Source organism: Coregonus lavaretus, assembly GCF_964263955.1.
Source record: "Coregonus lavaretus genome assembly, chromosome: 3".
NCBI lineage: Eukaryota > Metazoa > Chordata > Actinopteri > Salmoniformes > Salmonidae > Coregonus > Coregonus lavaretus.
In genome coordinates this window covers 47,742,602-47,766,490 of record NC_139990.1, presented here as the reverse complement: position 1 = coordinate 47,766,490, position 23,889 = coordinate 47,742,602, and the positions used below count along the sequence as shown (strand labels likewise).

At 44.7% G+C, this 23,889-nt stretch overlaps 1 protein-coding gene across 1 annotated transcript in view; it reads left to right on the top strand.

Annotated features, from left to right (window-relative positions):
- LOC311107587 (copine-4-like) overlaps positions 1-23,645 on the top strand; it is a gene marked incomplete at both ends in the record, with an annotated part of 76,338 nt that extends 52,693 nt beyond the window's left edge. The window contains 12 exons of the mRNA XM_084150094.1: positions 98-172; positions 1,827-1,910; positions 2,008-2,097; positions 7,459-7,557; positions 9,952-10,038; positions 11,067-11,126; positions 13,682-13,815; positions 14,154-14,208; positions 14,892-14,943; positions 22,062-22,195; positions 22,404-22,640; positions 23,526-23,645. Coding sequence (XP_084006220.1) covers positions 98-172; positions 1,827-1,910; positions 2,008-2,097; positions 7,459-7,557; positions 9,952-10,038; positions 11,067-11,126; positions 13,682-13,815; positions 14,154-14,208; positions 14,892-14,943; positions 22,062-22,195; positions 22,404-22,640; positions 23,526-23,645 — 1,227 coding nt within the window. The remainder of the gene's footprint in view (positions 1-97; positions 173-1,826; positions 1,911-2,007; positions 2,098-7,458; positions 7,558-9,951; positions 10,039-11,066; positions 11,127-13,681; positions 13,816-14,153; positions 14,209-14,891; positions 14,944-22,061; positions 22,196-22,403; positions 22,641-23,525) is intronic.
- Between the last annotated feature and the right edge of the window lie 244 nt (positions 23,646-23,889).

Sequence of the window (23,889 nt, the reverse complement as noted above, 5' to 3'; positions counted from 1 at the left end):
ATGTTAGCATCATGCTTCTTTCACGCAGATATCTGTTTCTGGTTATAACCAGGGTGTTTGTGAATATTATAACCAGGTGTGTGTTATGTACCTGCAGGTCACTGCAGAGGAGCTGACAGGGAACGATGACTATGTGGAACTTTCTTTCAGTGCCAGGAAACTTGACGACAAGGTAACGCAACGCTACAGAAAATGTTTATTTAATTTAATTTATTATGAATGCATTACATTATCATATATCCTCTCCATTAATCATGTCATCAACTGGTCTCAGAACAGTGATTACACACACAGAGCTTCAAGTGGAAAAATCCCATCAGAGGAATAATTACATCAGAAACACATTAGATAAGAGGAGTAATCCCTCCTCAATGAGGATCTATCCATCCAACTCCCATCTCAGTCTCTCCTGCTGTTTGTGGGTCTGGCTCACACACACACACACACACACACACACACACACACACACACACACACACACACACACACACACACACACACAAACACAAACACACACACACACACACACACACAGAGACATGAGATGGGGAGATAAGAAAAGAGATTGAGCAGAGCTGTGTGTGGTGTGTTTGTGGTTAAGTCCAAGAGTCCTCTGGTATATCTCTCATCCCCAGTGTGTCTCTAGTCACAGTCTAATTTAAATTAGTTAATCTCCACTAAATTAAAGATGCTGTGTACAGGTCTTTGTGTGTGTGTGTGTGTGTGTGTGTGTGTGTGTGTGTGTGTGTGTGTGTGTGTGTGTGTGTGTATATGTGTGTGTCTGCCTTCAACTGAAGTAAGTTTTCCCTCACCACAGGTGCTAAAGTACATTAATCCAGCACTAGTATGCAAATAAGCATTGCATCTGCAGGGAGAAATGCAATCAATGCAAAGCGGTTTTGCTCTTAAATTTCCTATCAGTATCCTATCAGTATGCATTGTGTTTATAAATGATTGATTTCGGGTTTTTGGAATTGCTGATTTATTTTGATCATTAGGTCTTTTGAAGCAAGAGTGAGGGAATTTTTCTCCTAGAGCATTCAGTCAAGTTGATTGTAGTATTAGGATCAGGTATCAGGTGTGCATAACCATACAACAGAGGCCAGGATATCTCATGACAATTTCTGGCCCCTGTTTCCCGATTACATTGTCAGGAATAACCCTGTCATGATGTTGAGGAGTTGTGTTTTGAAATGCTATCTGCAATTTGACGTTTCTACTGTCGTCCAAAAGTGTTGAGAACTATCTGTGACTTTCTACTTCCCAGTGCTGCTCTTATTAGATAAGTCAAAGTACCAAGCCAATTTGAAAGGTGTCTGTATACTGTATATGAGTTACAACCTCAGCCTCTCTATGCATGAGGTACTGTATTTCTTCAGCTAATTTAGCTGTGCAGCAATTTTGGCACCCGTCTAGGGAGTTACCACAGATAACCCTCCTACAGATTGCATCACAGCTCAGCTCAATGAATCATTGAACAGGAATGAGAGACACCAGCCTCTCAGGAAAGAGATATAGTGGCAGAGAGTTAGATAGTTGTCAGTTCAGTATATTGTATGTATAAAATACAGTATATTCCATGTAAATTGCCTATGCACATACAGGAGAGTTTGTAGAGGACCTCAGTGTATTGTTGACATTGATAAATGCATGACTTTAGACAACAGGGCAACCATCTCCCTGACAACAACGTTAGGAATTTTATTGACCACTTTGACAGTTTTAGGTCCAAAAAGGTTGGGAGGGAACTGTGGCAATACCTCAGCATGGCATTAAGATGGTAGTTGATGTATTTCTGAAAGCACACTGTGTATCTCTCTGCGCAGGACTTTTTTAGCAAATCAGACCCTTTCCTGGAGATCTTCAGGATAAACGATGACGACACGCTACAGCTTGTGCACAGAACAGAGGTAAGGCCAGCGCTTGAAGTAGTCATTCTGTTAAAACGGATCCATCCATCCAATTACTTTAGCTTATTGACTTTTCTCTTTCTTGTTTCACTCACAGACTGTTATGAACAACCTTAACCCGGTGTGGAAAACCTTCAAGACCTCCCTGAATTCCCTCTGCAGTGGAGACCATGACCGGCCTCTAAAGGTATAGGTGTGTGTGTCTGTGTATATATGTATGTATGTGCTTGCCAGCCCAGGGGACCTGATTGAGCACCTTTGCCACGGTGGCGGACTGACTGGCAGGTGAGCAACACTGATGTCAGCACCAGGGCCTAAATCTTATAAGAGGTTTGTCTACTAAAGTCAGGAGGGAGGGCAGGACTAGGGAGGAAGGGGATACTCTATAGCAGGGTTATTCAACTCTGACCCTACGAGGTCCGGAGCCTGCTGTTTTTCTGTTCTACCTGATAGTTAATTACCACCCACCTGATGTCCCAGGTCTAAATCAGTCCCTGATTAGAGGGGAACAATGAAAAAATGCAGTGGAACTGGCTTGGAGGTCCAGAGTTGAGTTTGAGGGCTCTATAGACTAGTCATTTGTGGCTTGGCCTGATCATACAGGATGTCTATTAGACCAGGGGAGTGGAAAGAGTGAGACTCTCAATCGCCCCGCCCCCACCACCTTTATAACTCCTCCTCTTTCACCCCTCTCATGTTTTCTTTCAGCCCCCCTTCCCTCTGTCTCACATTGTCTGCATCTTTCCCCTTTTCCTTTATGGCCTCGTGTGTGTGTGTGTGTGTGTGTGTGTGTGTATTATTGACTTTTCCCCCCTTTCTAACTCCCTGGCATTACTAAATCATTACACTACAGTTAGTCTAATGGCTCAAGGGCCTGCTCTAAACAAATAAGACTTTCTCATTAAACATTTAGGCAACAGCAGTGGCTCATTGTGTTTAGGGGCACTGAGTATCTCTCTCTCTCTCTCTCTCTCGCTCTCTCTCCTTCCCTCTATTCTTCATTCCCTCCCTCTTAACCTCTCCAGTCAAGGAGATAGAGAGGGTGGTGCTGAGGTGGGAGGAGGTTAAGCTCTCAACGCCATTCTTCAACCCCCCCCAACTCCCCTCCCACCTACCTCTTGTGATCTATAGTCTCAGTCCCTCAACTCCCCTCCCACCTACCTCTTGTCCCAATCCCTCCATGTTGCCAAGAGCACCTCTCCTCTTCATCCCAAGATCTCAATCAGCCCTGGTTGCCACGGTGGTGCCCTTTAGGGGTTACAAGTGATGTCACTGTAGCGTTGGAGGTGTGTTGGTGGAGCCAACAGTGATTAACCCCAGGGCAGGAAATGACATGGAGCTAAAGAGATCATTCGCATTTAAACGTTGATGGCTAAGAAACTGTCTGACCACATTACTACCAATATTAACAGCACCTACGGTATCTCAAAACCTTTTTGAAATAAGGATTGAACAGATACAGACCGACTGCTTAATAACCAGTGGTTTCAGGGAAAACGCTTCCTGTATGTCTGTTGGGATTGACCACCCTGTGGGATATGATGATGCATTCTGTTAAAGGGGGAATAATGGGAGAGTCCCTGAGTCCCATGCTGCCTTGCCTACTGGCACCATAATAGTAGCACGTAATGGTAGGATCATAATGGTAGCATCATAATGGTAGCATTATAATGGTAGCATCATAATGGTAGCATCATAATGGTAGCATCATAATGGTAGCATCATCATTCTAGCATCATAATGGTAGCGTCAAAATGGTAGCATCATAATGGTAGCATCATAATGGTAGCATCATAATTCTAGCATCATAATGGTAGCGTCATAACCTCAGAGTGGCGCAGTGGTCTAAGGCACTACATTGCAGTGCTAGCTGTGCCACTAGAGATCATAGTTCGATTCCAGGCTCTGTCGTAGCCGGCCGCGACCGGGAGACCCATGGGGCGGTGCACAATTGGTCCAGGGTAGGGGAGGGAATGGCCGGCAGGGATCTAGCTCAGTTGGTAGAGCATGGCGTTTGCAACGCCAGGGTTGTGGGTTTGATTCCCACGGGGGGCCAGTATGAAGAAAAAAATATGTATGCACTGACTAACTGTAAGTTGCTCTGGATAAGAGCGTCTGCTAAATGACGTAAATGTAAAATAATTCTAGCATCATAATGGTAGCATCATAATGGTAGCTCATTTAGAACATGTCAGGGAACATTATAGTGGAAGCACGGCTGGCAATGGTGACTATTGGACACAACGGTGTCATTGCTGGAAAGCACAGACACATCAACGTGCAGCAAAGAGCATTGTTCCCAACAACCATCAATGGACAGATAATATTCAGCCACACCCTCCTAAAACAAAATGAAGACCTTTGCCAGCCAGGGCTATCTAAAAGTCATGTTAAATGATACAAATCTGTGAGATGGAATGCTCAGCTAAACTAACACATTGACAGTATGTAAATGCTTAGAAAGGAGAGCGGTAGGCCTATCTCTTCCTTTGGGTCTCAGTCATAGATAGCATCTTATTGAAATGTGAGAAGTTCTTTGAAGTTCTTTAGTCATTTTAACTGCACACTTGAGTTGAGAATATAAACCTCTAGAATCCATACAGTAGATGATGTCAGTGTTCTAAAATGGAAGCAGAGTTTCCATATGACCCAGCTCTTCTAGCACTGTCTAGTTAATGGGGGAAGCTAAAGGTTTGGATGAAACTCCACTGATAGTCCCGCCCTCCCCTTCAACCTCCCTGCCCCCTGAATATCCCTTCTAGTTAATTGGACAGCTACCCAATCTGTTGACCTTTACCAGAGGAAAAGAGAATCGTACAGAAAAGACACCAATTTAGCCCTCATTGCCAAACCCATGCAGTGAGGAGTCTCACCATCTACCTGGTGGAGTATCTGGATGGAGCTGAGACAGGGCCTTTAAAGGGAAATGACCCCCTTGTCCTTGCAGTATTCATGGTTACTTAAGGAGGGAAAGTGGGGTTGCTGTGGAGAGAGATGCGGAAGGCCGACAAGCATGTGTCAAAATACTTCTGATCCCCTTAATCCAGTGTCAGATTTCCATGCCATAATATCCACTTAAGCATGACCGAGTGTGTGTGGGGTGTGGGTAGATGTGTGTTAGGGGTGTGGGTGGAAGTGTGTGTGGGGTGTGGGTGGATGTGTGTTAGGGGTGTGGGTGGAAGTGTGTGGGTGGGTGGGTGTGTGTGGGTGGGTGTGGGTGGATGTGTGTGTGGGTGTCAAAAGCAGTGATAGTGAATGACTATCTGTGGAGTTAATATGCCTCTAGGTTTAATGGATCATAAAATGTCTTCCACTCCAATTGGACTTTTCACAAGATGCTGTTAATGTTAGCTCAGGTTAACCTCATTATCACACACTGTATAATACAATAAATTATACAATTCAGAACTAAGAACAGATATAGCCCCTGGTTCTCCTCAGACTTGACTGCCCTTGACCAGCACAAAAACATCCTGTGGCGTACTGCATTAGCATCGAACAGCCCCCGTGATGTGCAACTTTAGGAAGTTAGGAAGTTAGGAACCAATATACACAAGCAGTTAGGAAAGCAAAGGCTAGCTTTTTCAAACAGAAATTTGCATCCTGTAGCACTAACTCCAAAAAGTTTTGGGACACTGTAAAGTCCATGGAGAATAAGAGCACCTCCTCCCAGCTGCCCACTGCACTGAGGCTAGGAAACACTATCAACACCGATAAATGTACCATAATCGAGAATTTCAACAAGCATTTTGCTACGGCTGGCCATGCTTTCCACCTGGCTACCACTACCCCAGTACCCTCCGCTGCAACTTGCCCATGCCCCCTAAAATATATTATAACCGCGATCGATAATAGACAGTACTGTGCAGCCGTCTTCATCCACCTGGCCAAGGCTTTCGACTCTGTCAACCACTGCATCCTGGCCAGCCCCCCTCCGGAATTCTGAGGATTTAGCATTTTTCAAACAACTGAAACAGCTTGTTCCTGCAATCCTCGAGCAAAAATCATTATGCCTAATTCTATGTAAAAAAATAAAAGAAGTAAAAAAATAGAAGGGATACAGTATATATATTTTTCTGCATATGCTATCTAAGCATACCTCTTTACCTGTTCAAATGTCATTTTAATTAATGATGCACATTGATTCTTTAAGAAATGTTATGCCTTTAGTACAACTGCCACACTGGTATATACAGTGCATTCGGAGAGTATTCAGACCCCTTCCCTTTTTCCACATTTTGTTACATTACAGCCTTATTCTAAAATGATTTCAATAAAATAAAATCCTCATCAATCCACACAAAACCCCATAATGACAAAGCGAAAACAGGTTTTTAGAATTTTTTGCAAGTTTATTAAAAATAGAAAAACAGAAATACCTTATTTACATAAGTATTCTGACCCTTTGCTATGAGACTCAATATTGAGCTCAGATGCATCCTGTTTCCATTGATCATCCTTGAGATGGTTCTAGAACTTGATTGGAGTCCACCTGTGGTAAATTAAATTGATTGGACATGATTTGGAAAGGCACACACCTGTCTATATAAGGTCCCACAGTTGACAAGGCATGTCAGACCAAAAACCAAACCATGAGGTCGAAGGAATTGTCCGTAGCACTCCGAGACAGGATTGTGTCGAGGCACAGATCTGGGGAAGGGTACCAAAAAATGTCTGCAGCATTGAAGGTCCACAAGAACACAGTGTTCTCCATCATTCTAAAATGGAAGAAGTGTGGAACCACCAAGACTCTTCCTAGAGCTGGCTGCCCGGCCAAACTGGGCAGTCGGGGGAGAAGGGCCTTAGTCAGGGAGGTGTCCAAGAACCCGATGGTGACTCTGACAGAGCTCTGGAGTTCCTCTGTGGAGATGGGAGAACCTTCCAGAAGGACAACCATCTCTGCAGCACTCCACCAATCAGGTCTTTATGGTGGAGTGGTCAGACGGAAGCCACTCCTCAGTAAAAGGCACATAAAAGCCCACTTGGAGTTTGCCAAAAAGCACCTAAAGACTCTCAGACCATGAGAAACAAGATTCTCTGGTCTGATGAAACCAAGATCTGAAAAATGTATAATGTTAAACAAAACAAAAATACACACACACACAAATTCAATTATCTATCTCTCTTACGTCAAAAGCCTTCTTTCACATCCTCAAATCCATATTTCATGAGACCATACAATTTTGATCACTCCAGTAATGTCCCCTTACTGATTTATTAATGGAGTAGCGTCGCAGGGGAGTCTGCTCTAGTTTTCTCAAACTGGTCCCAGTGAGTTGTAATGAGTATGAACACCAGAGGAGGTGCTTTCAACCATGCCAGAATCTACATGGCACCACATAGTTGGTCACATTCAGTCTGGTCATCTTGTTCTACTGCAGTATTCACAGATAGATTAGGTGATACGTTCGTGTTGACACCATAGTATTTGATCATTAACTGTAATCACTGTTTCTAACCTACTCTTTCTCTGTCTTTGCTCCCATCTCTTCTCTCTCTCTCTCCCTCTTCTTCCCCCCTCCCCTCTCTCTCTCTCTCTCTCTCTCAGTGCACGGTGTGGGACTGGGACTCCAATGGGAAGCACGACTTTATTGGTGAATATCAGGCCACATTCAAAGAGATGAGAGGGGCAATGGATGGGAGACAGGTAGGCTGTACAGGTTTATAAGTGTTTTTTGTTTTTTTTTAGGTAGCGAGGGCATCAATCAGGTTTGTAAAATGATAATTTCTAGACGTCTCCATATGTTTTCATTATCATCATGCTTGTAGCATCTGGAATTTGTTGAATGAGAAAAATGTAAAAAATTAAGTCACAAACAATTTTTGGGGTGTGCATCTACCTACTCATTTTACTAGCTCATCTGGAAACATGGTAATTATTATATACTTAAGACTTATCAGACTGTAGGAATCAGACTCTGATATGGTTCTGTACTCACTGGAAAGTATGTCTCTCCAGAGGATGTGGGAGAGCAGAGAGAAAGTGGGTTAGAGAGGCAGAGCTCATGTTGGTCGCCGACTGAAGATTGGTTTTCATCCAACTCCAGGTTTTTCTAGCGTCCTCTCTCTGGGGGATGTGACCAGAGGGTAGCTTCCTCTCTCTGGGGGCCATTTGGGGCCATTTGGGGCTCCTGGAGGAGATATTTATCTCATGAGGATATATCAGTGCTCCACAGGGAAGAGTAGGACAGAAGCCTGATGAAAAACCAAACAAATGACAATGGATCTCTCTCAACCAGGAGCCTCCCCACCATCCGGTAACCACCGTCTCCTCTTTCTCTCCCTCTGTGCCGGTGTAATTCCGAAATCAGCACTCTCTCCTTCACTGTATGGAGGACAAGAGTGTGGGAGAGTGAAAGTTCTGTCCTGCCTGGTGTGTTTGGGAAAGAATCCTTGCCGTTTCCTTCCAGCTCAGAATGCTTGGAAATTGATCCATTGAGCCATGGTTAGTACTATCCGGGATCCTTGGGACGTCTCTACCCTAAACCCTATCCTTAACCCCTACCCTCACCTTAACCTTAACCATAACCATAACCATAACCCTTACCTTACCTTACCTTACCTTACCCTAACCTTAACCCTTACCTTAACCGTTTTAAATTTCAACTTCAATGGGATGACATCATATTTGGGACATCCCAAAGATTCCGTTAACACTTTTCCGTTGAGCCATGACTCTCAGTGATGTTTGAAAGGTCAAAGGGTACTTTAACTTGGTTTCACTTGATGGCACTTTGATATAGACAGATGTATTTTTTACCCCGTCTTCAAGATTACTCTTTTAATAGAGATCAGCCTTCATCACCACTTAAAGAGACAGTTTGAGGAGACTGTTGTAAGACTTTTATGTTTTATGTTTGGTATTTATGAGTTCTGCACAATGCCTTTTGGTTTAAGCCATGTGCTAGTGTTTTCTTTTTAAAGACATTTGCCTAGTGTCCAGAGTTTTGCAAACAGAACAGCTTCCCTTGGAACAAGAACAAGAACAAATGCATTTAATTAACTGGCGTTCTCTGTGAAGATGACAGGCGACGACCCGCACGGCCGTACATCACTGGACAGCTCTCCTTCATCACGCCGACCGGCCCTGTGCTCAGGCAGACAGCTGTGTCTTCATTAGCACACAGAAGGAGCTCCAGGCTGAGGCATCTGGGCTAATTATATTACAACGTGGCTCGCTTCGTAGTCTAAATAAACCCTACGGTGCTCGGGCCTCAAAGGCAGCAAGCTTTTAAAGGCCGTTCACACCACTAATTGGCTCCTTCGTGGAATTTAAGAAGACTGCAGGACCTGCTGGCATTAAACCCGTTACAGTAAGGCCCATTCCATTCGATTCCAATGCCACATATAGGATACACAAGGAGTGCTGACTCCTACTGAAACCAGTGATTTGGCTGATAGCGATATCTAGTTTTTTTACCCATTATCTGCCAATAATTCATGGAGCTGCAACTAATTGGGTATCCACTTTTACGATAATGGTTATATCATTAGTTTTGTAAGCTAAAGTGAAAGACTGAGAAAAGCACGGGCAGACTGTCCCTGAGACGATTAGGTGACTGATATTTCGTTTTTCTCTCCCATGACTCTTAGAGGAAAGGTGGTAGATTTTAACACAGGAGTTGTTTTTTGTTTTTGAGCAGCAGATTGAAATGACTGGGCTAATCTGTACAGTCATGAATGGATAATGCTCCCCTCATTAGTGACGAACAAACGACCCAGAAACCGAACCTCCTCAGGCTGTTTTTGCTTGGCTTTGCTAATTATTCTCCCTAGCACGCTCTACAGTACCATTTCCTTGCCACCTCTCATTGCTGTGGATCGTATTGTTGTATTTCACTCTATTGTCTGGCCTCCACTACCATGGCTCCATGTTATCCAGTGGGACGATATAGTCTATCAATTCTGTCGTTTTTTTATGATGTTTTGAATCTCTGTTTAGCACTGTCAGTCTCCCTCTACCAAGTCATATACTGTAAGGATGATACTATACTTATTGTGGTTTTTAGTCTCACTTGTTTTTTGATTTGATCAATGACAGGTCCAATGGGAGTGTATAAACTCCAAGTATCAGATCAAGAAGAAGAATTACAAGAACTCTGGTATCGTCATTCTCAATCAGTGCAAGGTGATTCACAACGCTCTCTCTCTCTCTCTCTCTCTCTCTCTCTCTCTCTCTCTCTCTCTCTCTCTGTCTCCTTAACATTCACACACTCATTCCTTCCTTCCTCCACCCACCACTTTCTCTAACCTGATGTCTTAGTCTGATTGGCAGACGGTTCTAGAACATTTATCATCCTGTTGCTGTTATGGATGTGAAGGAAGGTTGTGATCAGATGGAATCTGACTAATATGACATTTCTTCCATCTGCTGAACCCACAGATGGCCTTAAAATTAGTGTCATTTTGGGGATAACTATGTCTGTATGGACACACCGTGGAATAGCTAATGTTGTTTTTAAATGCAGACAGATTCCCATTAAATAAGTGCTGGCCTTTCTCAGTGTCTTTATTGGCAGATTACTACTTCCCAAGATTATCTATTATATTGATAAGATAGTCGAGTGACCACTCTAACAAAGGAAAGACATGTCCTCAAAGATGGAAGGCAGGTGGGAGGAGGCGAGATCAGGTGGGACCATTCTAGCTAATGAGAGGGCAGATACACGCGTGAACAACAGGCACAACTAAGTCGTCTTTCTCAAAGTTGCCGGAATGCCACATGCATCCACTTATATCAGTACATTTGTAACAGCCTAAACATTATTTAACTTCTGTTAGATTAAATAAGCCTCTCGTAATTCGACATGCTGTCATAGACCTCCATACAAAAAAGGCTTATCTCACGCACACAGATTTTGGGCCGGAGTAAATCCTCTCGCTTTGCCTCTTCCTCTCTGGTATTTCCCAACACTGGCCAACATGTGACACCAGTTGTAAGAGAGACATAATGGAGAACACACACAGCCAGCTGCTGTCTCAAAGCTAATGGCTAACATGCTACACCAGCTGCTTTCTAATAGGCTGGAATAAAGGGTAAGATGCTCCTAAATGGTCAGTTACTGTGTCCATCATGTCATCCCCAAGTGATTGGAGCCAATTCTCACTGTGGATAGCTGAGTTCTCCCGCCCTCAACTGCTGTCTCCCATCCACAGATCATCAAGATGCACTCATTCCTGGATTACATCATGGGAGGCTGTCAGATCCAGTTTACAGTGAGTTCAGACTGACATGCATGCCTCACACATTCACACACAGGATGCCAAAATGTATTCAAATCCACACAATATGCAAATGACTTAAAAAATGTCACTGCCCTCATGATTATCTTTTTAGTTGGGTGACGTACAGCACCAATGAAAAGTTTGGCCACACCTACTCATTCAAGTTTTTTTTGTTTTTATTTTTATTTTGTAAAACTATTTTCTACATTGTAGAATAATAATGAAGACATCAAAACTATGAAATAACACATATGGAATCATGTAGTAACCAAAAAAGTGTTAAACAAATCAAAATATATTATATATTTGAGATTCTTCAAATAGCCACCCTTTGCCTTGATGACAGCTTTGCGCACTCTTGGCATTCTCTCAACCAGCTTCATGAGGTAGTCACCTGGATTGCATTTCAATTAAAAGGTTTGCCTTGTTAAAAGTTCATTTGTGGAATTTCTTTCCCTCTTAATGCATTTGAGCCAGTCAGTTGTGTTGTGACAAGGTAGGGGTGGTATACAGAAGATAGCCCTATTTGGTAAAAGTCCATATTATATGTCAAGAACAGCACAAATAAGCAAAGAGAAATGACAGTCCATCATTACTTTTAGACATGAAGGTCAGTCAATACGGAAAATGTCAAGAACTTTGAAAGTTTCTTCAAGTGCAGTCGCAAAAACCATCAAGCGTTATGATGAAACTGGCTCTCATGAGGACCGCCACAGGAAAGGAAGACCCAGAGTTACCTCTATGCAGAGGATAAGTTCATTAGAGTTACCATCCTCAGAAATCGCAGCCCAAATAAATGCTTCACAGAGTTCAAGTAACAGACACATCTCAACATCAACTGTTCAGAGGAGACTGCGTGAATCAGGCCTTCATGGTCGAATTGTTGCAAAGAAACCACTACTAAAGAACACCAATAAGAAGAAGAGACTTGCTTGGGCCAAGAAACACGAGCAATGGACATTAGACCGGTGGAAATCTGTCCTTTGGTCCAACCGCCGTGTCTTTGTGAGAAGTGGTGTTGGTGAACGGTTGATCTCCACATGTGTATTTCCCACCGTGAAGCATGGAGGAGGAGGTGTTATGGTGTGGGGGTGCTTTGCTGGTGACACTGTCTGTGATTTATTTAGAATTCAAATCACACTTAACCAGCATGGCTACCACAGCATTCTGCAGCGATACGCCATCCCATCTGTTTGCGCTTAGTGGGACTATCATTTGTTTTTCAACAGGACAATGACCCAAAACACACCTCCAGGCTGTGTAAGGGCTATTTGACCAAGGAGAGTGATGGAGTGCTGCATCAGATGACCTGGCCTCCACAGTCACCGACCTCAACCCAATTGAGATGGTTTGGGATGAGTTGGACCGCAGAGTGAAGGAAAAGCAGCCAACAAGTGCTCAGCATATGTGGGAACTCCTTCAAGACTGTTGGACAAGCATTCCTCATGAAGCTGGTTGAGATAATGCCAAGAGTGTGCAAAGCTGTCATCAAGGCAAAGGGTGGCTACTTTGGTGTTTGGTTACTACATTATTCCATATGTGTTATTTCATAGTTTTGACGTCTTCACTATTATTCTAAAATAGTAAAAATAAAGAAAAACCCTTGAATGAGTAGGTGTGTCCAAACTTTCGACTGGTGCTGTATATGTGACAGACTGGGTTTTAACCAGGGTCATCTGTGTGCCACAAGACTGAGTTAGCCTGCTGAGCTTAAGCCTAGGCATTAGTTTAGGGAGATAATGCAAATAATCCTCTTTTGTTCTGATAGTTAGAATGGTTAATTTTCACCACCTGGGAAGCAAACCTCTGCCATTAGCTTCAGCTTTTCAAGAGTCACTTTCTCCAAGCTGTGAACATGTTGGTTATAATTATCTGTTGTTTTGCTGGCTAAGGGATGCCCTCTGCCCCCCGCCTGTAAATAGTGTTTGTGCGAAACAACGTCTCAAGGGAGATCTTATTGAGGTACGCTTAATTGATCAGGAAATGTTTGCTCTTATGACCAACTAACTTTTCCTTTTATTCCTGCCACGTAAAAGGCGACCGTGGTTGATGTTGACATTTTAAATGGGCTCCATACTTCTTTCAGATCCCTTGGCGAGAGTGTTAGGCTCTCTCTCTGTGCCAGGCTAAACAACAGATGAGAAACATTCTGCCTCTAACCGTTTCTAACGAGGAGCAATTTATCCATGGATAACAGACGTGAGAGAGAATCAAAAAGATTACTGATTTTAAATTAGAAAAATAAAGCGATAACAAGAGAAAGAGAGAGAAAGAGAGAGAGGGGGGTGGTTGGGGAAACAAGCCCAACAGAGTAGATGAGGATGGCAGAGCAGACAGAGTGGGATGGTGTATGTGTCAGAGTGAGGGAGAGGTGGGGATGGTGTATGTGTCAGAGTGAGGGGAAGGTGGGGATGATGTATGTGTCAGAGTGAGGGAGAGGTGGGGATGATGTATGTGTCAGAGTGAGGGAAAGGTGTAAAGGGAAGGTGCATACATTTGAGGTAATTGGAGTCAAACTCCCCTTTGATTGCCACTTGTCTTCCCAGGTAGCTATTGATTTCACCGCCTCAAACGGGGATCCTCACAACAGCTGCTCGCTACACTACATCCATCCCTACCAGCCTAACGAGTACCTCAAAGCCCTGGTCGCGGTAGGGGAGATCTGCCAAGATTACGACAGGTGAGGCCAATCACATTCAAGCACTCGTTAACAGGTATTATGTAAAATGTTGTGCAATGACTGTTGCTCGTGACTTCAATGTTGATCCCTCCTCTCCTGAAAAAATCGAATCACTTTTGAAAGTTTGTATGTGAAAGTTTACTCTAGTTCTCCAGTGACTCAGAGGTTATGTAAATGAGAAGTCATTTAGAGCCCATTGTAGTCCTGGGTCGCCAGCGGAATGAACTTGTTTATGGGTATTTGTTTCAGATAATGATCACCGGCTCAGAATCAAGTGTGTCATCGCTCAAATTCTAATCACTCTTTTGTTTTCTGTCCCTGCATGCATTTCAATCCAGTGACAAAATGTTCCCAGCGTTTGGCTTTGGCGCTCGGATCCCGCCCGACTTCAAGGTAATTTCCAACCGTATTTTTCACAGAGTTGGGCTATGGCTCAGCCTCAGCAGGTTGTCAGTAATCACTCCTGTGGCGAGATGAGACGAGGTGAGACTCTGGCTCTGCTCTCCTGCTTCTGTGGTGATTACGGAAGCCACCCGCTGGCCCTCGCTTACCCTCGACTGGCCCCCGCTCTGCTCTGTCCTGTCACACAGAATGGGCCCGTCCAGCCCAGCGCTCTTTACTGCTGGATTGACTTTCTGAGTCACTAAACTGAACCCAGCAGGAAATAATTGACATTCTGCCTGGGTGACTGATGCTACCACTGGCTGACACATTATACTGTCTCTGGTCCAGCCTGGGGGGGGGGGGGGTCAGCCTAACCCAGCGAGCTGTGTGTGGGGTGGTGGGGGGGTAGCATGGCTTGCAATTATGCTAATAATCCAACCCACAAAAATGCATCCATGGAATTTTGATTTTTAAAATGTGATTGTTTGATTGATTACTTCTGGCCAACTGTGTGTGTGTGTGTGTGTGTGTGTGTGTGTGTGTGTGTGTGTGTGTGTGTGTGTGTGTGTGTGTGTGTGTGTGTGTCTGTGTGTGTGTCTGCGTCTGTGTGTGTGTGTGTGTGTGTGTGTGTGTGCTCCTTTGTCTCACTGTTCCATGGTGATCAAAATATCATATTTTTCATCTTCCTCCAGGTTTCCCACGATTTTGCAGTGAATTTTAATGAGGAAAACCCAGAATGTGCAGGTAGGTGCTTCGCCTCAAACAGATTAGAGGTTCACCCTGCCTTTGAAATCACAGACTGTCAAAATGCTTTATTTCAAATGCTCATCACTAGCTCTGGGGTGGGTGGTTACAGTAAATTGGCAAAATTGGGGTAAATTTCCCCTTGCACTGAATGGCTATTAAATATTGAAAGCACATATATACCTTTAATAACACATTAACCAGATAATAAAACCGCATTTACCACACACTCTCTTCATTCCGGCCCCAAACACTTTGTAGGGATGCATCACTAAAAAAGTTGTAACAGTGAGTTAAATGGCTTAAGGAAAAGGTTGAACAGCCAAAGATGACCTGCATAAAGTCCCACAGACAGGCCTGGGTGAACAACCAAAGGTGACTTGCATAAAGTCCCACAGACAGGCCTGGGTGAACAGCCAAAGGTGACTTGCATAAAGTCCCACAAACAGACCTGGGTGAAGCTGCTGCCATCACACCACAGGGGATCAACACATGTAAATCAACCTGGTGGCAGCCAGCCTTCCTTTCCCGACATTAGTGTTAACTGTTACTGTAAAATACCCTGACTGCCCCACAGGGACATCATGTCTGGAGGAGAGGCCAGGTCTGTGCTGTAGTCAGCTAATGAGCCCCGAGGGGGAAATCTACCGCACAGACACTGGGGTGTGTAACGGTTAGAGAGGCGAGCCAGCAACCGGAGGGTTGACAGTTCGGATCTTGAAAATCGGGAGGGTTGCTGGCAATGTTCCCTCATTTTCTTCAACACTGAGCAAATGTCAGGTCTGCTGAGCGCAAACTTGAACGTTGTGAAAATTCTGTGCAACTTTCGGCGTACTTTTCCTGTGAACACTGAGGCTGTACCCGCTTTAATTTACTGTTTTAACAGTGTCCAAGTAGGCTACTGTGGCTATTTGATCATAATGTAGGCCTACCATAGTGGCCTACCATCAAAAACAATGGAGAAAATGCATCACATAACATTTTAACATGGAAATAGTGGGTCTATCGTTCAGCCGACAGTAGCAGGTAGTTTAGTGGTTAAGAGCGTTGTGCCAGTAACCGAAAGGTTGCTGGTTCTAAGCCCCGAGCCGACTAGGTGAAAAATCTGTCGATGTGCCCTTGAGGAAAGCACTTTACCCTAATTGCTCCTGTAAGGTGCTCTGGATAAGAGCGTCTGCTAAATGACAAAAAAAAAAAAAAAGATTTATGTCGGCCTACATTCCATAAGATTTTTGAAAGAAACATGCAGGGCTTGACATTAACCTGTTTATCCACTTGTCCTTCAGACAAGGAGGTGACTGAAAATGTTGTTTGATGGAAGAAACCACTTTACAAAATAAAACGCATTATTATTCCTAAACCAATATTACAGCGAATCAGACAAATTATGCTACCCTCTGTCTATTGGCTACTTAGCTTATTCAAGCCTGTCTCAAAACACAACACTGCCCCTTTAAGACATAAAGCTCTTTACCTCACTGGCTTTTCAAAGATGGCTAGAAATGTTCACATTTTGTGCTCTTGTAGGAGGCAATCACTCACACATTTATGACTACAAATTAGCTATAACTGGGCTAATAACTCACTAACTAGAAAAGAGTATGAACAAATGTGCACACGTAGCTACATGCAGCTAGGGCTGTGGCGGTCATGACATTTTGTCAGCCAGTGATGGTCAAGCAAATAACTGCTGGTCTCACAGTAATTGACCATTAATGAACATAAACACGTTTAGCATCTCCTGGCTTCCACGCCTAGCCTACAAGTCACTGATGCAGACCTTTGGAACATCTACATTTAAAAAAGTATAATAAATCCATGTAATATAGCCTATACCATCACAATAAATCCATTATTTATTTTAGACAGGTCTGAAGAAACATGATATGAAGAAAATGTAATCTATTTCAGAAGAACATAATACCATACTCTGAGTTGTCCTTATGTTAGGCCCTGATCTGGCTATGCCATATGGCTGTGGGCTACACTAGGTCATTTAGCAGACAAGATTTGCTTAGAATTCCATGGCATTATTTTATATTGTTTTATAGTATGAAGAATACAATTGAACATAGCTGAATAAAATAGAAAGGATATTTCCCCCAAACGATTTGAGAGAGTGTGCACATGCCGCTATTCTGTGTTGAGCGGTTAACAAAGAAACAGGGACTCCTATATGCTTAATTTAGAGTTATTTATGTAACTTTAGTTGTGATACAAACGTTGGGCTATATGTTTAGATTTTTAATACATTCTAAGGCGGCATGATGAGACTAATGATGATTTGAAAAAAGTTGCATGAAAGGCATGAGCTCTGCTTTTTTGCGCAGGCTGTACACACTTCACACCCTGGAGAGAAATAATGTTTTCTGAATGTTTAGTACATAACTCCCTGGAGAGAAATACTTTTCTAAAGCTGCTAGCTAGACAGAATGTCACGATCGTTGACTGAAGACACGGACCAAGGCGCAGCGTGATAAGCGTACATACTTTTATTTAACGTACTTAACGACAAAAACAACAAACAAACGATACGTGAAGTCCTGAGGTTATAACACAACAAACCTTTACGGATCAAGATCCCACCAAGACTAGTGCAAAACAGGCTGCCTAAGTATGGTCCCCAATCAGAGACAACGAGCTACAGCTGCCTCTGATTGGGAACCACCCTGGCCAACATAGATCAAACGATCTAGAACAAAAACATAGAAAAACTAAACATAGCAAATCCACACCCTGGCTCAACATTTAAGAGTCCCCAGAGCCAGGGCGTGACACAGAAAGTTTTTATAACATAAACAAAATGCAATGCTGCATCGAATAGGTTGAACAGGTGGTGTAAACATATCATTTGTGTATCTTTATGAGGTTGTGAGAGAGATTTAGACAGAAAAGTAATGAGACAGTGAGGCGCGCAGGGAGAGACAGAACACAAATGTGAATATGAAAGTCTGTCTGCATTGAGACATACTCTGATTTGAGGTAATATAAATGACAATGTTTCTCACTCAAACTCTGGAGAGATCCTTGTCCCTGTAATCAAATTACATTCACAGCACAAACACCAATTGGGTGAACTTTGAACATAAACTTTTATGAGAAACTGCATGTTTTTTTTATTAACATCTAATAAACTTTGCTTTGTATAGGTATCATTAGAGGTATCATTATCAAGTGAATATGATTCTACTTGCAAAGTGAGGCTTCATTCTCATAGAATGAGTTAAATATGTTACAAAGTTTCCAAGTTTAATTCAGTTGATCTCATGTGATCTATCCAGCTCACCTGCACACAGCCCTAACACTTTTTCACACACTATATAAGAACAGACTATAAGAATAGCTTTTATTTTCTTCAGCTTTTCAGCTCATCCTCCACTTTCTACCTTGTATTCGTGTCACTCTATTAGCTTGCTTGTTTTGAGTGGCGGGCGCCCTGGATGGGTGGAGAGCAGCCAGACAGGTTCTGATCCTGTCCAGAGCTTCTTGCCAGGAAAGCAGCCAAGAATAGATCAGTCTCAGTGCTCCTCTGTCCGGCAAGCTTCCAGCCCTCCTCCCAAGGCAGAGGGCATAGCTTGCACAGTTTTTCATGCAGGAAAACTGACTGTCGTTCAGATGCTGTTAGATGCGGACACACACCAATGCACACACACACACGCTCAGTCAACACTGTCTTCCTTTGTGCCTGTACCTACCATTGATATTGATATCTGTTTGAGGGTGAAAGTTTGCATTATTGTGGGTAGAGGGAGTGGCAAGCTGACACTTGCTTTTAAATAGTGTGTGTACATGCCGGTGTTTGTGCCTGTATAAGATACACTATATATACAAAAGTATGTGGACACCCCTTAAAATGAGATGATTTGGCTATTTCAGCCACTCCCGTTGCTGACAGGTGTATAAAATCAAGCAAACAGCCATGCAATTGGCAGTATAATTTCCTTACTGATGAGCTCAGTGACTTTCAACGGGGCACCGTCATAGGATGCCACCTTTCCAACAAGTGAATTCGTCAAATTTCTGCCCTGCTAGAGCTGCCCCGGTCAACTGTAAGTGCTGTTATTGTGAAGTGGAAACTTGTAGGAGCAACAATGGCTCAGCCACGAAGTGGTAGGCCACACAAGCTCACAGAACGGGAAGCGTGTAGCGCGTAAACATCGTCTGTCCTCGGTTGCAACACTCACTCCCGAGTTCCAAACTGCCTCTGGAAGCAACGTCAGCACAAGAACTGTTAGTTGGGAGCTTCATGAAATGGGTTTCCATGGCCGAGCAGATCACCATGTGCAATGCCAAATGTAAAGTTTGGTGGAGGAAGAATAATAGTTGGGGCTGTTTTTCATGGTTCGGGTAGGCCCCCTAGTTCCAGTGAAGGGAAATCTTAACGTTACAGCATACAATGACATTCTAAACGATTCTGTCCTTCCAACTTTGTGGCAACAGTTTGGGGAAGGCCATTTCCTGTTTCAGCATGACAATGCCCCCCTGCACAAATCGAGGTCCATACAGAAATGGTTTGTCGAGATCGGTGTGGAAGAAATTGACTGGCCTGCACATAGCCCTGACCTCAACCCCATCGAACACCTTTGGGATGAATTGGAACGCCGACTGTGAGCCAGGCCTAATCGCCCAACATCACTAATGCTCTTGTGGCTGAATGGAAGCAAGTCCCCGCAGCAATGTTCCAACATCTAGTGGAAAGCCTTCCCAGAAGAGTGGAGGCTGTTATAGCAGCAAAGAGGGGACCAAGTCCATATTAATGCCCATGATTTTGGAATGAGATGTTCGACGATCAGGTGTCCTCATACCTTTGGTCATGTAGTGTATGTGTGTGAGAATGTCTTCCAGCTCGAAGGCTCTCCAGTCCTCCAGTCACCGTTTTGATGGCTGAGGCTGCAGGATAGTGGTCAGGAATCAGACCTAACCTCCACATGGCTGCAGTATAGTGGTCAGTAATCAGACCTCCACATGCCTGCGGTATAGTGGTCAGTAATCAGACCTCCAGATGTCTGCGGTATAGTGGTCAGTAATCAGATCTCCAGATGTCTGCGGTATAGTGGTCAGTAATCAGACCTCCAGATGTCTGCAGTATAGTGGTCAGTAATCAGACCTCCAGATGTCTGCGGTATAGTGGTCAGTAATCAGACCTCCAGATGTCTGCGGTATAGTGGTCAGTAATCAGACCTCCAGATGTCTGCGGTATAGTGGTCAGTAATCAGATCTCCAGATGTCTGCGGTATAGTGGTCAGTAATCAGACCTCTAGATGTCTGCGGTATAGTGGTCAGTAATCAGACCTCTAGATGTCTGCACCCCTCCACACACTCACACCCTCGTCCCCTAAGGAGAGCCTGTCACTGATAATGAAGTCTCTCTCTGTGTGTGGACCCACTCCAATTCAATTCGCATACCCACTCCAATTCAATTCGCATACCACCTCAACAGATCCACAGATAACGCAATCTCTATTGCACTCCACACTGTCTTCTCCCATGTGAGAATGCTGTTCATCGACTACAACTCAGCGTTCAACACCATAGTGCCCTCCAAGCTCATCACTAAGCTCAGGACCCTTGGACTGAACACCACCCTCTGCAACTGGATCCTGGACTTGCTGACGGGCCGACCCCAGGTGGTGAGGGTAGGCAACAACACATCCGCCCCGCTAACCCTCAACAAGGACCCCTTCAGGAGTGTGTGCTTAGTCACCTCCTGTACTCCCTGTTCAGCCACGACTGCGTGGCCGCGCACGACTCCAACACAATCATTAAGTTTGCTGATGACACGTCTGTGACAGGCCTGATCACCGACGACGATGAGACAGCCTATAGGGAGGAGGTCAGTGACCTGGCAGTGTGGTGCCAGGACAACAACCTCTCCCTCAATGTCAGCAAGACAAAGGAGCTCATCGTGGACTACAGGAAACGGAGGGCCGAGCACACCCCCATCCACATCGACAAGGCTGTAGTGGAGCGGGTCAAGAACTTCAAGCTCCTCGGTGTCCACCTCACTAAAGAATTAGCATGGCTCAGACACACCAACACAGTCATGAAGAAGACTGAAAAGATTCTCAAAGTTCTACAGCTGCACCATTGAGAGCATCTTGACTGGCTGCATCACCGCTTGGTATGGCAACTGCTTGGTATCCGACCGCAAGGCGCTACAGAGGGTAGTGCGTACGGCACAGTACATCACTGGGGCTGAGCTCCCTGCTATCCAGGACCTCTATTCCAGGTGGTGTCTGAGGAAGGCCCTAAACATTGGCAGACTCCAGCCACCCAAGTCATAAACTGTTCTCTCTGCTTCCGCACAGGAAGCAGTACCGAAGTCTGGAACTAATAGGACCCGGCACACAGCTTCTACCCCCAAGCCATAAGACTGCTGAAAAGTTAACCAAATAGCTACCTGGACTATCTGCATTGACCCTTTTTTCACTAACTCTTTTGACTCATTACATACGCTGCTGCTACTGTTTATTATCTATCCTGTTGCCTAGTGACTTTACCCCTACCTATATGTACATATCTACCTCAATTACCTCGTACCCCTGCACATCGACTCTGTACTGGTACCCCGTGTATATAGCCAAGTTATCATTACTCATTGTGTATTCATTCCTCGTGGTATTATCTTTCTATAATTTCACTGTTAGTCTACACTAGTTGTTTACGAAGCATGTGGTGTTTGTGTGTGTGCGCGTGTGTGCGCGTGTGCACGCACACTGAGGTCATGATGGAGGGGGTTTTTAATTAAGTGAAATTCTCCAAAGATGTGTGTGTGACCTCAAATGCCCACTCAATCAGTAAATGGCATTACTTCAGCTGCTCGGCCTGATGGGAGGCCACTGCTGAGATCCCTGTAGTGGTGAAAAGAGATAAATAGAAGTCAATGCAGCTGTGAAGTTGACTAACTATTCACAGAGTGGCTGCTTCCCTCAAAGTGAAAAATATCATGGAATATCATGGGGCTCAATTACTCCACAAAGATACCTTCACACCTGTGTGCATTGGTGTTGGTCGTTGTGTTCCCCAAATACCCAGAGTTCTCCAGAAGTATATGACTATGTGAGTGTTACTGTGTGTGTTATTCTGTGTTTTCCCAACATATGTCTATGGGTGTGTAGGTATCCAAGGTGTGGTGGAGGCCTATCAAACCTGCCTTCCTAAGCTTCAGCTCTACGGCCCCACCAACATCGCCCCCATCATCCAGAAAGTAGCCAGCTCCGCTTCACAAGAAATGCACACCAAGGAGGCCATGGTAAGCTAGCTGTCAGTCGTCCTCTTCTCCTTGGAACCAATCAATTGGGAGCATAGCTTGAACCTTCGCTTAAATCATGTATTAATGTCAATGGGAGACTTGCGCAGCGTTTTCGAGTTATGCTCAACATGTATTTCCAACAAACCCCACAGGCATTAATCTCTCACGTTGCTCCCCAGTCATTGACTTCCTTCCTTTATCTCTGCAGCAATACTTCATTCTGCTTATCCTAACGGACGGAGTGATCACAGATATGGCGGACACCCGCGAGGCCATCGTCCAAGCCTCCCACTTGCCCATGTCCATCATCATCGTGGGCGTGGGAAGTGCTGACTTCAGTGACATGCGGATGCTGGATGGAGATGACGGGATCCTTCGCTCGCCCAAGGGGGAGCCCTGCCTACGAGACATCGTCCAGTTCGTCCCCTTCCGCAACTTCAAACATGTGAGTCTTTACCGGAACTGGGAGGGTTACCTGAGGAACTGGGAGGTTACCTGAGGAACTGGGAGGGTTACCTGAGGAACTGAGAGGGTTACCTGAGGAACTGGGAAGGTTACCTGAGGAACTGGGAGGGTTACCTGAGGAACTGGGAGGGTTACCGGAGGAACTGGGAGGGTTACCGGAGGAACTGGGAGGGTTACCTGAGGAACTGAGAGGGTTACCTGAGGAACTGGGAGGGTTACCGGAGGAACTGGGAGGGTTACCTAAGGAACTGGGAAGGTTACCTGAGGAACTGAGAGGGTTACCTGAGGAACTGGGAGGTTACCGGAGGAACTGGGAGGGTTACCGGAGGAACTGGGAGGGTTACCTGAGGAACTGGGAGGGTTACCTGAGGAACTGGGAGGGTTACCTGAGGAACTGGGAGGGTTACCTGAGGAACTGGGAGGGTTACCGGAGGAACTGGGAGGTTACCTGAGGAACGGAGGGTTACCTGAGGAACTGAGAGGGTTACCTGAGGAACTGGGAGGGTTACCTGAGGAACTGGGAGGGTTACCTGAGGAACGGAGGGTTACCTGAGGAACTGAGAGGGTTACCGGAGGAACTGGGAGGGTTACCTGAGGAACTGGGAGGGTTACCTGAGGAACTGGGAGGGTTACCTGAGGAACTGAGAGGGTTACCTAAGGAACTGGGAGGGTTACCTGAGGAACTGGGAGGTTACCTGAGGAACTGGGAGGGTTACCTAAGGAACTGGGAGGGTTACCTGAGGAACTGAGAGGGTTACCTGAGGAACTGGGAGGGTTACCTGAGGAACTGGGAGGTTACCTGAGGAACTGGGAGGGTTATCTGAGTGTTACAGGAAGTGACAGGTTTCTCTCTGTCCCTCTCCAGGGCTCACCTGCAGAGCTGGCGAAGACTGTCCTAGCAGAAGTGCCCAACCAGGTTGTTGACTACTACAACAACAAGGGTATCAAACCCAAATTGGAGTCTTCCAGGACGTTTGCCCCCTGAGTGGAGGGGCCCAACACCCTCGTTACAACAGACAGCATGTTACGCTGACTAACTGAAAAGTTTACTGTTTTGCTCTATTCGTTTGTTTGTTCTTTTCGTTGTGCATGCGTGGCCTCCGAGGCGTGCATCTGTAAAGCAACTGTATAATTCAAAGCATTTGTATGGAGGGGGACACACACAAACGCAAAAACGAACAACCAAACTGACATCCCTACAGATGAGCGTTCAACTATCGATGACGGAA